The sequence below is a fragment of the Lethenteron reissneri genome, chromosome 33, assembly GCF_015708825.2.
Source record: "Lethenteron reissneri isolate LAM-NWPU_2019-01 chromosome 33, ASM1570882v1, whole genome shotgun sequence".
Taxonomy (NCBI): Eukaryota; Metazoa; Chordata; class Hyperoartia; order Petromyzontiformes; family Petromyzontidae; genus Lethenteron; species Lethenteron reissneri.
The window spans coordinates 3,784,562-3,799,570 of record NC_083811.1 but is presented as its reverse complement, the minus strand read 5'-3'; the positions used below and the strand labels follow the sequence as shown (position 1 = coordinate 3,799,570).

The 15,009-nt window shown below is 46.0% G+C and overlaps 1 protein-coding gene across 2 annotated transcripts; it reads right to left on the bottom strand.

Annotated features, from left to right (window-relative positions):
- Positions 1-1,360: 1,360 nt before the first annotated feature.
- LOC133350218 (T-complex protein 11-like protein 1) lies at positions 1,361-13,490 on the bottom strand. Of its 2 annotated transcripts, XM_061564324.1 has the most exons (11): positions 13,348-13,490; positions 12,688-12,768; positions 10,154-10,342; positions 8,413-8,548; positions 7,595-7,715; positions 6,514-6,734; positions 5,867-6,003; positions 5,174-5,433; positions 4,637-4,818; positions 3,901-4,073; positions 1,361-3,632 (listed from the first exon to the last, which is right to left on the bottom strand). In XM_061564324.1, exons 3-11 carry the CDS (start codon positions 10,320-10,322, stop codon positions 3,391-3,393), a joined length of 1,641 nt encoding a protein of 546 aa, XP_061420308.1. In that variant the 5' UTR covers positions 10,323-10,342; positions 12,688-12,768; positions 13,348-13,490; the 3' UTR covers positions 1,361-3,390. The 2 variants fall into 2 exon arrangements, with proteins under 2 accessions (XP_061420308.1, XP_061420307.1); XM_061564323.1 differs by lacking the exon at positions 12,688-12,768 and having other exon boundaries at positions 1,363-3,632.
- Between the last annotated feature and the right edge of the window lie 1,519 nt (positions 13,491-15,009).

Below are 15,009 nucleotides of genomic sequence, written 5' to 3'. Positions count from 1 at the left end.
AAAAAAAAAAAAACTGAATTGCAGCTTGTACTGAACTGTAAAGGTGAGATTCCTCCTAAGTATACATTTTATTTTTGTCCGTGTACATCGGTTACAGAATGGATAATGTATACATTTGCTCACACTGCATTCTAATTACAATCTGCTGTATCTGGCGTGACAACGTGACACGAAGTGGACAGACCTTGGGATTTGCATTGGCAGTTAATGGCTGCAGCATGTGCACTACGACATGCTGGTCGTTTCTTGTGATGTAAGCACTTTACTTGGGCTTTGTACTTAAAACGCTGTACTGGGGGTAGGGGGGGTCAGGAACGAGTGTTCGACTGCTCCATCAGTCCCCCTGTATTGTTGAATCGGGCGAAAACTGGGGGACTTATAACATATTTTCTACCATTTTCCATACTCTTGATTCAAATAAAAAAAACGCTACGTAATGCATAGCTTACATTTTTTTCTGGATAAAATAGTTGTATAGTTGTACAGATTTTGTGAAAAACTTTTGAGAAACCAAGGAATGTAAACCTAGTTTTCTATATCGCATACATATTGTAGTACAAAGTTTGTTTAATTTTGCTATTACATATTTTTAATTAAAACTTGTTTAAACGTAATTATATTAGAGCTGACAGAGCACGATCCAAGTGATGACCTTGTGTAAATGCGGGATGTATCGTTCCTGGCCACTGGAGCTTTTTATTCGTATGCGTTTGACACCATACGTGATGTAACCCTGTAATTAGCCTCTCTCTACATATGCTCAACAGGGGTCTCTGCTCGTGGCTTGGATATTCGTTCAACGTTCGGTAAATAAACATTGCAGTCATGGTTATTTTGTACCACTTTGTCAGTTATTGATGTGAAACTGGGTTTTTTTTAAACGTTTTTTTAACACACTTGGCAATGCTACAGCAGCATTACAAATGTGAGTATTTGCTTTGCAGACCTGTGGGCGATTATAATTACAAATGCAGCAGCTGAAATTAAAGTTACATTATGAGTTTATGAATTTCACTTCGACAAACTTAATTCATTCCAGGTGCGGTGCAATCAATTGAACATGACAAGCTGATAAACTGTTCAGGCTCAAATGGGGTTATTCCGATTGCCGTTCATTTGCAATTTAGATTCATGAAACATCTAAATGTGACCTGATGAAAATGTGCTACATGAACAGTGAACAATTGTCAGTGGTCCTGTTATTAGCAGATACAATTGTTGAACCTGGCCTTGGGACAAGGTCAGAACGTCAACAGCATGAATGCTGGGGGGGGGGGGATATTCACACCAATGTTGCAGCAGAGTGACCTCTGGGGGCTTTGATAGAAAGCCTTGGTTGCTGGGAGCAGCTCGAGTGTGGAGGAAAGTATAGCGAGATTATAGGGGAGAGTTATGCAGGGTCAAGTCCTTAAGAGGCCCTTGAAGATGGTGAGCGCGATTTTGAAATTGATCTTGGATTGTGAGCCGCTGGGAGGTTAGTGGAGTATCATGGCAATGTGGTCTCATTTACAGGTACGGGTGAGAAGTCTTAAGTGGCATTTCGATCATCTGGAGTTGAGACGAGAGGGATAAGGGGAGCCTGGAGGGAATTATAACAGTCGAGCAGGGAAGTGATGAAGGCATGGATGAGAGCCTTCGCAGCAGTTGATGGTAAGGAAATGGATGCGCAGTAAATGGAGTGCAGATGAAGGTGCAAGGCCTTGCTGAGTCGAGATGTTGGAAGAGAATGAGAGTTTGCTATCAATGAACACTTACTTTGAGGTATCCGATACACTGCAATCTATGCTGTGGACTTTTTGCGGATGAGTACTTATATTTTGACAACATTCATGCAGGCAGAGGGGCATTATTTGAAATGGTGCACGTTTATTGACAACTACTTAGCATAGATGTTTGAGCACTTGTATTGTTTCAGTGTTATCGTTGGGTCAGGTTTGGCCTCATTTGACAGCAAATGAAATACAATACTGCATTGCAAAAATGCCTGGAAATGTCTGTTGAACCTTTATGGCATTTGTAACATTGATACATTCATACTCTTTGGTTCTTTCGGTAAAGTCACGTACTTAGAAATAAACTAACTACGTGACTTTACCGAAAGAACCAAAGAGTATGGATTCCTGCAGTCGCAAAAGCTTCAAATCAAGATTGATAAATTCATTATTGCAAGCATCGGAAACGATTGAAGAAGGTTGTGGACATCTTTACTACAACCATGGTCAACAAGATAATCAGATATAGGTTTTGGCTCCGAAAGCAATTCACACTGGTTGCCATACATGGGCAATTCTGCCAATACACATGGTGTTGCGATGTTCCAGATTGTACCTTGACTGGTTCTGTTTTAATACATCATTCCACGAACTCTTATGGTTTACGGTGCGTGTGTATATATATTATTATTTCATCAGTAAATATTGTCTAATAAGCAAAGGGCTGGTGCTACCCTGATGTCACACCCAGCCGGTTGCATGCAGGCTTTGTCATGCGTTGTTTTTCTGTTATATGGAATTAGGATACAGTAAAACCTTGGATTGCGAGCAAAATTCGTTCCGGAAACGTGTTTGTAATCCAAAGCACTCGTATACCAGTTGTGATCACGTGACGCTCGGCAGACAAAGCGTACACACGTACTACTCGTTTTGCAAGACCTCGCTCGTTTATCAAATTAATAATTATTTTAAAATTTTGCTCGTCTTGCAAAACACTCGCAGACCAAGGTTTTACTGTAGATTGATTAGTCTCATGAGTTAAACTTCACTCTTTTCATTAGCAATCCCTTATAAATCGTGTAAATATACTCTATGTCCCTTCCATAGAGTTCCAAAATCTAGTTTGTGTTAATCTTCATATTGTTTCAAACAAATTTAAATTAATAACATTATCTACATTCATAATGCTTGCCATTGTTTCAATCTGTATCCCTTTTGTTAAAATATAAAAAAAAACATGTTTTTAAATTAATAAACATAACTCTTAAATTTAGATATATTATATGGAAACAATCACTCCTGCAAATCCCTTACAATCCCACCCTCTTGGACAAACGTGAGAGATGCCTCCAATGAACAAAGGCCAAAAACAATTAAATAACAGTTGTACAAGACAATCCTACACCAACTTAACAAACGCCAGTATAAGTTAATCATCGCTTCAACTATATGCCGAATGCGGGGTGTAACGATATTAAAGACAAAACACAAAAGCAGCAGGGTGCCTCACTGCAAACTCGCTGTCCTTCAGTATGAGATTAGCAGTAGCGCCGTCGGTCTGTCCTCAGACCCGCCTCGGGATCTCCGCGTTGCAGGCAGTAATGGGGGTGGCTGCGGGGGATGCGGCGGCGGCGGCGGCGGCGAAGATGATGGCAGCAGCGGTGGCCCCAGATCCTGATCACTCCTTCGAGGAAGAAGGACCTGTGCCCGTGCTGCCTTCGCCGTGATGAACCCTGCGCAGCACGTCCGAGTAGACGGGGGCGAAGACGGCACGGTTGAAGGCCATGAGGCGCGCGAACGTGGCCTGCAGCGGCTCCAGCTCGGCCCGGATCGGGGACAGACCCCCTGGGAGGGGCTGGGGCCCCCGCTGAGGGCTGTTCACCACCAGGGCCCCGAGCATGACTGCTCGCACCCGCGACTCTAATCACAGAAACAGACAGAACAGCTTTTGTTTCACTGTGTTTTTTTTCGGACTTAGTTATCAAATCACGTCCGCATGGTAAGAACACAACTTTTTTTAGCTGCAGGATCAACAACAAGAGTAAGGCTTGCCAGACAGGGTTTGTGTGAAGCCGTCTAGCAATGGCCAGTTTGGAGTTTGAGCTCTTAATTATTTTAAATCGCTGGCTCACTGTGTGGTCGAGTGTCCGTAATTCTGTGTGTGTGTGCGCACACTGCGTGTGCATACCAATGAGCTTGATGACGGCATTTTCCTCGGAGTTCAAGCTGCAAATCTGCCCGATGAGGAAGCTCTCTGCTTCGGAGGACAGGGGCGGAAAGCCGTGTTCACTCAAGCAGCTCTGCAGCTCCCGCGCCATTTGCTCGCTCACCGATACCAGGGTGTCGCCGATGCCTGGTGACCTGCCCGGCGCCCGTGACGATAGGTTACGGTGAGAACAAAAACATAGCCAATTTAGTCGTCGCGTGAATTCACAATCCCTTCTGATTAAAAAGGCGTCTCGATTCCAACATCATCAATCTGCTATTTTGTTTTTTAAAGGTGGGATTTTCACTCAGGAAAGAGGGACATCAGAAAAGCAGTCAGGAAAAATTCATTATTTCGTAGGTTTTGTTAAAGCCCTCTAGCAATTCTGTACAAAGCAAGCAGCATGATATGGTGAATTGTGGTCGGCCCGACATCACAGAGTCGAAACAAAAAAAACCCTGTGCATGTTGTCTGAGCAATGGAGGATGGCATGGCAACAAAAAGGAGTGGAACTTCCACATTCAAATCGCTACCTCCCATTTTCCTCCAAAAACACGTTTCCAGCCGAGTGGCTTTCCCCTGCCCTTCCGCATACCTTCTTGTCTTCCGCACCTCCGATTAGCGCGATTGGCAACGTACGGTGCGAAAGAAGTTCAACATATGTAAATACACCGGCACCACGACCCCAGCACCCTTGGGGGGCTGCCCCTCGCCTCACCTGATGTGCTTTCCCTCGAGCAAGGCCACAGCAGTGGACTTGAGCCGCCCGGCAAAGGCCGAGAGGCCCGAGACGGCGGTGCCGCCGGCGCCCACGGTGACGAGCAGCACGGCGGCCAGCAGCTCCAGTCCCCAGAGGCGCAGCTGCATGTCCTCCAGCCGCGCCTGGTCCATGAGCACCGTCTGTACGCGGAGAATGCACCCGCACCGCTGGTCGCTATCACTCCGTGCGTTCGTTAGGGTGGAAGGTGGCTGCATTGGGCTTCAGGCTACGGGAGGTGACGGAGGGATCGCTGCGATTTCCAGTCTTGAGTTGGGCTCCTAGGCCGAGGCAATTTGGCCGAATCTTGAAAAAAACACCACACTGCCTCCATAGGACATTGTGGAACAGACTTGAGCCCCATAGTGTGCGAGTTAACATCTCGCCAGGTTTGTTGTCGAACAGCTCAAACATCATCTCAAAAGCCTCCATCACCTACCCCTGGCACGACACCCCCTCCAGACCACGAGAGATCGATCTGCGTCCTCTAAAGCTCACCTCGGGGAAGGACCTGCTGCTGTGGTCCCAACGAAGAAGCGTTGCGTACGCGTGGTTCAGCACGGCGATCGCACTGGGAGGGGCCGGGGTCGTGATCGCCTCCTGGCCTGGCACAGCCGACGTTGCCCCCCTTTCGCCTGTGGTGGCGGCGGTGGCGGCGGTGGCGGCGGTGGTGGCGGCTGCCACTGTTTTCTCGCTGCCCACACCCCTGAGTTCTTGTGCGGCCTCCGTTAGCCACCGAGTGGTAAATTCCAGCGCGTCTGCTTGCAGTCGCGCAGGAATATAACACGCACACAGTTCAAGTGTACTGCCGCGCGCGTGTGCACGCTTGTTGCTGTGTGTGTGCGTGCGTGCGACCGCGTGGTGGGGCAGTGCGCAGAGTGGTGGCGCAGTGGATTGCACGCCAGGCTATGAAACCGGCGGTCTTCGTTATATTCCCGCTCACGACTAACATTGGTGGTTGATATCTAAACCCCCTCATCACCAACCCGCATTGACCAGGGTGGCGAAGTACGATCAAATAAAGCCCACAACAATCCACATGCCGTGGTGAGGCCCTCGTCCAGTATTGGATCGACAAAGCGCTAAAGGTTTCCTTTTGAGTGATGCGTTTTACCCCCTGCGGTCTATAAGACTAAACGGGAATATTTATTGCTGTCACCTGTCATTAAAGGACTGTGCATGTGATCGTACTGGGCTGCTTGTTGAGGAACTCCTGGAACTTCTTGCGCTCGTACTCGATGGCCTGCTCCTGCAAGTGAGGCCGCATGCTCTGGATGGTGAAGTTGGCCATGTCCATCTTCATCAGCTCCAGCACCTGGAATATCTCCCTGGAAGCCCGACCCGTTGTGCAGAATGGTGTGAGCTTGCCATGCAGTTGCAACATAAGTGCTATTTCACAAAAAGTGTTTGATTATGTAACGTTTCCTGCATCTAACCTAGACTGTTTATACCGAGCTGCCGAGTATACCTTGTGAGGTTGTTAAATAAGAGCAACGGCTTTAAGAAGTAACAGCAAGTTGAGCGGTTGTAGTTTGTCTCTTAGAAGTCAATGTGATCTCACCGTGATGTCGCTTCCAAGCATTTTATTTCAACATCAATCCGAGCGCTAGGGCAGCACCCTTGACTGTAACTTTTCAGTTCAATTTACCTCACGAGCAAAGCATTAAACTGACCTCTCAAAGCCCAAGACACAGCCTAAGCAACAAATCTCTTTTTATGGATAAAGTCTTCCTTTTTAGTAAGGCAGCTTTACGAACAACCATTCTTTGGTAAAAACTCGCTTCCATTCGCCCCGCACGCTTTTCACCGTACATCTGACCACCCTCCCGCCCCCCGACCTGAACAGCGGCACGACCCCGGAGGCGGTGCGGAGGCGTGCGATGTCGTCGTCGCGCGCGGGTGCACACAGCGATCCCATCGTGTCGAGGATGAAGGTGGCGAGGCGCGCGAAGTCGAGCGCCCCGTTCTGCGCCTCCTGTGCGATCAGCTGCAGGTCCAGTGCCTCCTCGATCACGGACCGCAACCGCGTGTGCCCCGGCAGCAGGAGCAGCAGCAGCGACTGCGATCGCAGCAGGGAAAGGTTGGCCGTAGAGCCGAGCGATCCGGTTATTATGAGTTATCTCAATTGATTTATCAGTTTGATTACGCGACCGATTGGTGACATCATCGGCATCATCAGCCACATCATGCTGGGATTGGCTTATAGATGGCTTTGAAAGTGGTTGTGAGTTCTAAAGAGCCCAGTAATCAACCAAAAGTAGTTGGATACTATTCTTATTCGATTGAGCGACTTAAATGACGAATCGTCTCAGCTCTATTTGCGTACTTGTCACTCTCTGCACGTTTACCAGGAGGTGTTATGAAATGTGTTTTTCACAGCCAACTATCAATTCATCGTTGGATCAGCCACCCCCCTCCCCCCCCCACGCTTTACCGAACCATGGCAGCTGTTGGACCACACTTCACCACATTGATCAATGCGGGTTGGTGAACGGGGGCTCTCCCAAGACTTGTTCAGATATCACTCGCCACTGATGTTAGCCTTGGCCGAGAATGGAACTCGGGATGCCGGGTTCGACAGGTTTTTTTTGTCTGCTGAATTTAATATTGCTTGCCATTATTAACTATTACCCATTATTTATATTTTATAGGAGAGTGTTATTTTTCGAATCTCTCTTGCAATAGAGATCTTGTTACTTTCCTTCACACTATCACCACCAAGCCTTCGTTTTTTCATAACTATGCTGAAGTATTGGGAACCTTTAGAGTAATTTACGTTTGCATTCATTTCCCAAATTACTTGAATTTAAGCCGAACAGGAAAGTATTTATTAGCATACCTGAAGGTCATACAGAGAAAGAAAGATAATTGATGACATCATCGTCATCATCTCTCCCTTGCAACCGCCGTAGTGGCTACCTCCTTGATCTCTCCGAGGAGCACGATGGCATGGTTGTAAGTCGGGGGATCCTCATCCAGCTGGGTCTGCAGGCAATCCCAGAAAGCTTTGCGTACGATGTCGGACACATGTTTCTCGAGGCTGTGGAAACCGCAGGAGGGTGGGTCACAAAGGCATCCTTGGGGGGGGAAGGGGGGCGGCCGGAAAACGTTGTCAACTCACAGACTTGCGTCAACGCAACCCCAAGAACAAACTGGTATTTCTCTTCGAGATTACCAAAGTAACGTTGGTCCATGGTGGTGGTCTTGTCCTTCTTGTTCATTGTGTGCATTAAAATTGCTGTACCAACGGTAATCCCTATTGAAGTATGGTGCCCTGTATAGGCATGCATTTAAACAATGTATTATTTGACGATTCGCTTCCACGCAGCACTAAGTCGGTAGCTATCCGAACAGGTCAAATTGTATTTATTTATTTAAATTTCGATACATTCTCTAATTAGACTTGGCCAGTAGCAGCTAGTTTTGCACAGAACTTCAACATTATCAAAATCAATTGAGTGTCCGTGTTCTGCTACTGCTGACACTATACGTTGCGCCTGGCACGGCTGTCTGGCTTTACCACCTGAATGTGAAATTGTCGTTGTTGCTCTACATCTACATCAGCAGCCATACGAAAGAAGTAGTGGGCAGAGGAATCCACACAATAACTCAAGTCTTTGTTTGCGTTGCGTCTATCTTTACACGGCGCGTGTATGTACGCGTGTATGTTGAGCTTCTCTCGCACCGTACGTAGCCAACCGTGCTAATCGGAGGCGGGGTGGCCCGCCGTGCCGTACCTGTGCTCGGGCGGAGGCTTCTTCTGCAGCTGGAAGTCGCCGTTGAGCACGATCTCGTGAGCCAGCGCCATGTTGGTCATGCTGTGGGCCGTCTCCATCAGCTCGTCCACCGACACCAGCCGGGGCGGGCTCGACGCTGTGGCCGTGCACACACATGCACGCGCGTGTGCGCAAGCGAAGATGCGTCATTGCGTGCGTCAGCAATTGCGGTGCCAAGCGCGAGCAGTGAAGGACACCAGCATTGCTTTTGGCGTGCCAGGCTGATGACTAGTTTGGCTCCACGATATAGTCATGGTTTTTCAGGTAATGTACAATCAATGTGCTTGTATAAGTAGTAATCACTCTCAGGAAGACTTAAAGGTTTTTTTTTGGCGATGTAGAACACTGCGTCTGTGAACATGGAAAGAATGAGATTTTAAACTATGGCCCTTTAGTCAATCCACTGTTGGATGAGGGCACTCCCGACACCACGCCGGTTGTTATTTCACCAAACTTTACCATGCGGGTTAGGGGGGGGATAGACAGGGGAGCACAGAAAGTAGATTTGAAAAATGTATTGTGCTGGACTGCCATCCGCTGTTCACCACACAGCCTCGCAGCTGCCTATTACAACCGTGCGTGGTGGTCACCCATCCAAGCACAATCCAGACTCAATCCTGCTTAGCTACTGAGCGCTAATGAGATCAGGCATTTTCCAGATGATTATTTGACCGAGTGGATGTAATGCCCAGGATTAAATCGGTCAACGGGTTCAAATGAAGCACCATGTGAGATTGGCAGCTTCATTAATTATTAAAATAAACTAGTACTCTATTTTAACAAGCTAATGTTTAAATGTGGGTCGATTAACTCTGCTGCAAGACACCAGGGTTATATTTAACAAAGGCCTGTTTGTTTTCTATAATGGTTTACACTTCAACGACAACACTTACTGTCAATGGTGCCACCGTTCCGCAATGGCTCGCTTTGCGACACCGTTGTCATTCAGTTTGCACAGCACCGTCGAGCTCGCACGTGGCCATTCACCCACAAGTGCAACATTATCGATCTCGTGCATTATCCGTATCGATTACGTGTACTCTCAGCGGAAGCCGATATTAATTTCACCATTTCCATGAATTCCCTTCATTTGCAAAACTTTTAGACTAACGATCACTCCTTCAGCCAATTCAATTTTTTCCTACGGCTTCATCTCCACCGAGCTGACCCCACCGAATGTGATTCAAGTTCAACTTGCCACTGCCACGATGGCAGTGACTCTGGGCTAATGCTTTAGTTTCCAGCTGGAATGAAAACCCAAAATAAATTCCGCACCGCACAGCTGTTCAGTGGCAGCCATGATAAGCCATGAAAATGAATTAAAAATATTAAGTGCTTTGAAACGAAGCTCTCTTCTCCCCGGTGATGACCACGAGGCTTGCCACAATTCACCATGCCACGGTGTGAAGAAGTGTCTTAGAATGCAACACAAGCAATCACCATGAGGTAATCATTTTATTGTTTTATTTATATTATATTATTTCCCTTCTACGTGACTTTACCGAAAGAACCAAGAATACGAATCCCCGCAGTCACGAAAGCTTTAAATCGAAGTGTCTTAGCTCGGGATTACAATGCTAATCAATGAATTACACGTTGTATATTTTTTGTTGGTCTTCTTCATTCTGCCTGTCAAATAGTCTTCCCCCTGGGGCATACAAATATTTGGGGAAAACAAGATTCGTTCACGCCAGCCCCCCACCTATGGAGGAGAGCGAGTTCTGGGGGCTGGGTGTGTTCTGCCGGACGCGCTTCCTCACGCTGCCCTCCACCTCCACGGCGGATCCCGAGCTGTCCGCCCTTTCGCGCAGGTTCTCCTCCTTGTCTTCTTCCTCAGCAGGGCCGCGTCTTTCGCCGCCGTCCCGAGACATAATGGCCCCGTCGCTCCACCCTGCCAAGCGGTGGGCATGCCGTTCAAAAATTGGCCACGTGACGTTAAACGCAAAAGTGTGAAAAAAATCCCGTAATGGGTGTAATCGTTTCATCCCCGATCACAGATATGTTAAGCTGGCCATGTGACACAATGCCTCATTATGTTCAGTATCATAATAACTTTTGCCAAACGGTAATGATGCATGATTCACAGGCAATTTTACTGACCAAAAAGCGGAACGCTCAATATCCACTAGCAGGAATAATCACACTTGTGATTACACAGTTAAATAGCACGCTGACAGCAGAACACATTACTACAGGGAAAAAAGGCAGCAAATGCTAATGCCCAACACTGAGATGCAATGTCCACCACGCAAACAGTGGGAGCAACCTTCATTCATTTCTGTCGTGCTGCCAAGACTTTTTTGATTTACTGCCAGGGGCCGGCAGAAACACTGCAATGTCCTACTGCTAGCACGCAGTTACCACGAGCTACAGCTCATTGTATGCATGTGCTTTGAGAATGCTTTTCACGAGGCACCAATTCCTAATGAAATGGTACAATGGAAAAGAAAAAGAAAATTCAGGGTCGTTATTGAAATATATATCAGCAGAAAGTGAATGCATCAGGGGCAAAAAAACGTTTGAACAATGTTTTAGCAACAGAGCACCACAATGAATATTCTGGAGAGAATCTCATCAGTGCGGTTTTGTGACTGGTATAGTGTGACAGTATATAACAATGGTGTCCTTGACTGTATGAAGGTTTTTTTTAATTCATGTCTGTAGTTGTTTGGCTCCAAAGAAACGAACGCAAGTAAATTCTTACCATCTTTCTGTACGTTTGAGAGCTGAATTATATGAACACCACCCATTGATGCACTAAACCCGAACCATCACCAAAACATTCGAACGTCACTGGTAGGAAATTATTTTCTCTGTGGTGAATTCCCAACCCCTTTAATAATGTAATGCATATCCCTTTATCAGTCCACCGTTAACTGAAGGCCTCTCCGTACCTTTCAGTCATAAGGTTTTCCTTGACTATACTTCATCACACTGGTCACTGCAGAGTGGCTAAGGAGGATGAGATGTTAGTCATGGCCAGAACTCGAACTCGGCTCATCGGGTTCATAGCGCAATGCGCTAACCATTCCACCACGATGCACAACTGTTCTCCTACGTGCCTCAAAAATAATACCATTATCTAGCAAATGTTCACAAAACATGAAGACTATTCAATAGATAATTCACGATACCTCCTTCAGGTGGCAACATTTTGATGGTACCAGCGCCTCTAAGCTAAATTTCCTTAACCTTTTCCAGTGAGTGGGTTATGAGAAAGTTGCCTTTCATTGAATCCATACATTTTCCATTCATACACCAGGACAGCGTCACCCGAGTGTAGGTCCCTGTGTTGGGAGTGTTCTGCTTATACATTAAGGGCCATTCCCCAAAACGTCACTTATTACATGGTGCACAAGTGAAACTAAGAAATAAAACTCTACACATTCGTCAATAATACTGCCTTTTACTAAAAAAAACTGACAAAATGTGACGTTTCAGGCAATAGCCCCGATTGGATTGTGCCGGTAGGGCCTAACGGCTGGCGTCACCCATCCGGTGTGTGGGTTCGTGGTGGGCAAGCCTTGGTCCGCTCCTGATGAATGGTTGGTTATTTCACTTTTTTAATCATTTTCAAATGAACATTTCAAAATAAGATATGGCCAAACATCTCAATATAGGCCCCACAGAGCTTGGGTAAATTGTTGTAAGGCAGGGGTGGGGAACGTCCGGCCCGCGGGCCGTACAAGGCCCGCAAAATCATTTGGTGTGGCCCTGCCAAGGCAACCGCAGGTGGGACTCGAAATTAAATAAATCTAGGAGCAAACCTTGAAAAGCAGTTGCGAGTAGCAACATCATCAATAGCCAGCTAACATCACACGCCTCACCAAAGAGAAGCAGTTTCAGCCATAACATTAGGGGCGAGTTAATTAAATTACCAAATAGAACAGGCTAATTTTTAAGTTGATAATTTTGTATGGCCCGCGAATGATGTTATAAATATCCAAATGGCCCTTGGCAGAAAAAAGGTTCCCCACCCCTTAATTTAAGGGGTACGATCACGAATTCTACAAATGACAATGACCAAACTCACGACGGATGAGACTCGAACTCAATTATGAGTTGAGATTATTGAGATTATTTTGATGCTATAAATGTCCAAATGATGGGCCACTTTGTTGAGCTATCATTTGTGGCCAGGTTGCTTCTGAAAAATAAGTTAATACCCAAGTAGGCGTTTCCTCGTAGGATGGGGGCATGGTTCAGTTTGTATTTGTCAAAGGTTGATTTCATTACCTTTCTTGCACTTTGTACTGCTATCGAGTTTTTGTACCGTTTGTTGTTGGAACGTTCTTACCCAGTGTCCCTCCTGGACATCTGCGAAGTAGATAATCAGATTCCTCCAGTATAAATACATATTCTGATAAATATTCTGATTTTGATAAATATTCAGATTCTGACTCTTAGGTTTTTCGGTAAAGTCACGTAGGTAACAAATAAATAATAAAAATAATATAAATAATATTTTTTTTTACCTACGTATTTATTTGTTACCTACGTGACCTTACCGAAAAACCTAAGAGTACGAATCCTTGCAGTCACGAAAGCTTCAAATCTAGAATTCAGATTCTGAATTAACGAAGGCCACCACGTGATCCTCCCACCCATTGGAAACCACAACACCGCGCGGGGCATTGTGGGTCACGCGAAGAAGCACCGCAACAGCAGCAGCCGCAACCCAAACGGCGCCTTTCAAATAAAAAAAATCTCTTTTAGAAAACGAAGTCGATTTACGACCAAAAAAAAACATTGACGCGTTACGACACGAATTCCAATTAATGGGAGGGGTAATATAAAAACACAAAAAACCTCGGGCCTAACAAAAACAAACTCCACCACGACCACGAACTGCTCCGTCACTGCCCGATGCAATAACTCACACGAGACGGGACTCACCGCGAGGAAAAGCGCCGTCTCCCCCCGCGAAACGTCGCCGCTGTTCGATTCGCCCTTTGGGCAGACGACGAGACGCGGCTGCCTGCCGACTGACCGCCTCCCCCTGCGCGCGTGTCGGACACTCACGCTCACCACCACCACCCACCCACCCACGCTCACAACTTTTACAATCGACACTTGCCCCCAGGGCAGACCGTCAAGGCTGTCCCCGCCTCCATCGACTCCGCCTATAGCGCCGAAGTGCCCGCGAGGCGTTTGCTTAATTCGAAACGTGGAAGTCAACGGTCGCCGTGGGGTTTCTATGCCCCCAATGTACCGAGTTTAAGCGAATTTTGCTTCTTGGTACTTGGAGTCATGAGCATTGAAATTACTCCTTCGTTACGGACACAATCGTACGCTTTAATGTAATTAAGGGAAGCCTATTTCCACGAAACACGAGATTCACCTTTATTAAACGAACTTAACCTGCCAATCAACTCAAATTATTCAACTGGCTGATGTCCATGGCACTTGCTGATGAAGGACCCAAATCAGGGGCCTCTTTCACGCAAGAGCTGCGCTTCTAATTCTGTTCTTTCCCTTAGGCAACACCTTCAGGAGCTAAATGTCAACGTCGAGGTTCTATCGGCCACTAGAGGGCTTCAGGAACGAGAGAGTCCGTGTAGTGTTTAAGGCTCCTACAGGACACACTGCTTTACTATAGGGCCAGGTTAAAGTAAATAAATGAAAAAACTAAATTAAATCACGACGTCTTGGCTGTAACGGTTCCACCTGAAGACGGAAGCTTGTGTTGCTTCCGAAACGTGATTTAATTTAGTTGTTTTTTTCATTTATTTACTTTTACCTACGTGACTTTACCGAAAAAAAAAACAAAGTATGAATCCTTGCAGTCACGAAAACTTCAAATCTAGAATATAGGGTCATGGGATGGATTTCATGGCCACAGAACTGCCACTTTGTCTTTTAATTTTCCATTCACGAAGTACGCATCGATCTGTTCATGTTCTGATGCGGGGTTTTTTCCCACCGCCACATTTTAAATCAACATGCGTTTAGAGTGTTGGGATTCATATTCATGAATCATTGCAGTCACGAAAGCTTAAAATCTAGAATTAATGCGTTTAGAGTGTTTGTTTGGCTGCTATAAACTTCCACATGATGATGACGATAAGCCCACTTTGTTGAGCTATCATTTTGTGTGGCCAGGTCGCTTCTGAAAAAGAGCGATATCGATCAGTGTGGGCCTTACCTGATAAAAAAAGTGGTTTTTAGTTATTTAGCTGTACTACCCTCTCGATGTTCCAGCTTATTATTGTATCAATGTTATTCTTATATCTAGGTGTAATTTACAATTATAATGTTAAAATGGAAAATCAACCTTAAATAAAAGAGCTATATGGCTCAGTGGCCCTTACCTATTAAAATAAAAACTACTTTTGGCTGTGTCGGGTGGTGGTGGGTAAACGACACGTTTATAATTATGGGATATAACCCCCAAAACTCCCCCTTAATTATGAATAATATCGGTCGCGAAAGCCTACGCGTTAAACTAACAGTGCACATTTCGATTTAAAGCTTTCGTGACTGCAGGGATTCATATTCTTGGTTCTTTCGGTAAAGTCACGTAGAAGGGAAGTAATAAAATAATGAAAATAAAACAAT

Coding starts and splice junctions, on each gene's coding strand:
- LOC133350218 (XM_061564324.1), bottom strand. CDS start 10,322: ATGTCTCGGGACGGCGGCGAAAGACGCGGCCCTGCTGAGGAAGAAGAC. Junction 7,716..8,412: donor AAGCCTCCGCCCGAGCACAG/GTACGGCACGGC, acceptor CGGTTTCCACAG/CCTCGAGAAACATGTGTCCG. Junction 3,633..3,900: donor TGCCGTCATCAAGCTCATTG/GTATGCACACGC, acceptor TTCTGTGATTAG/AGTCGCGGGTGCGAGCAGTC.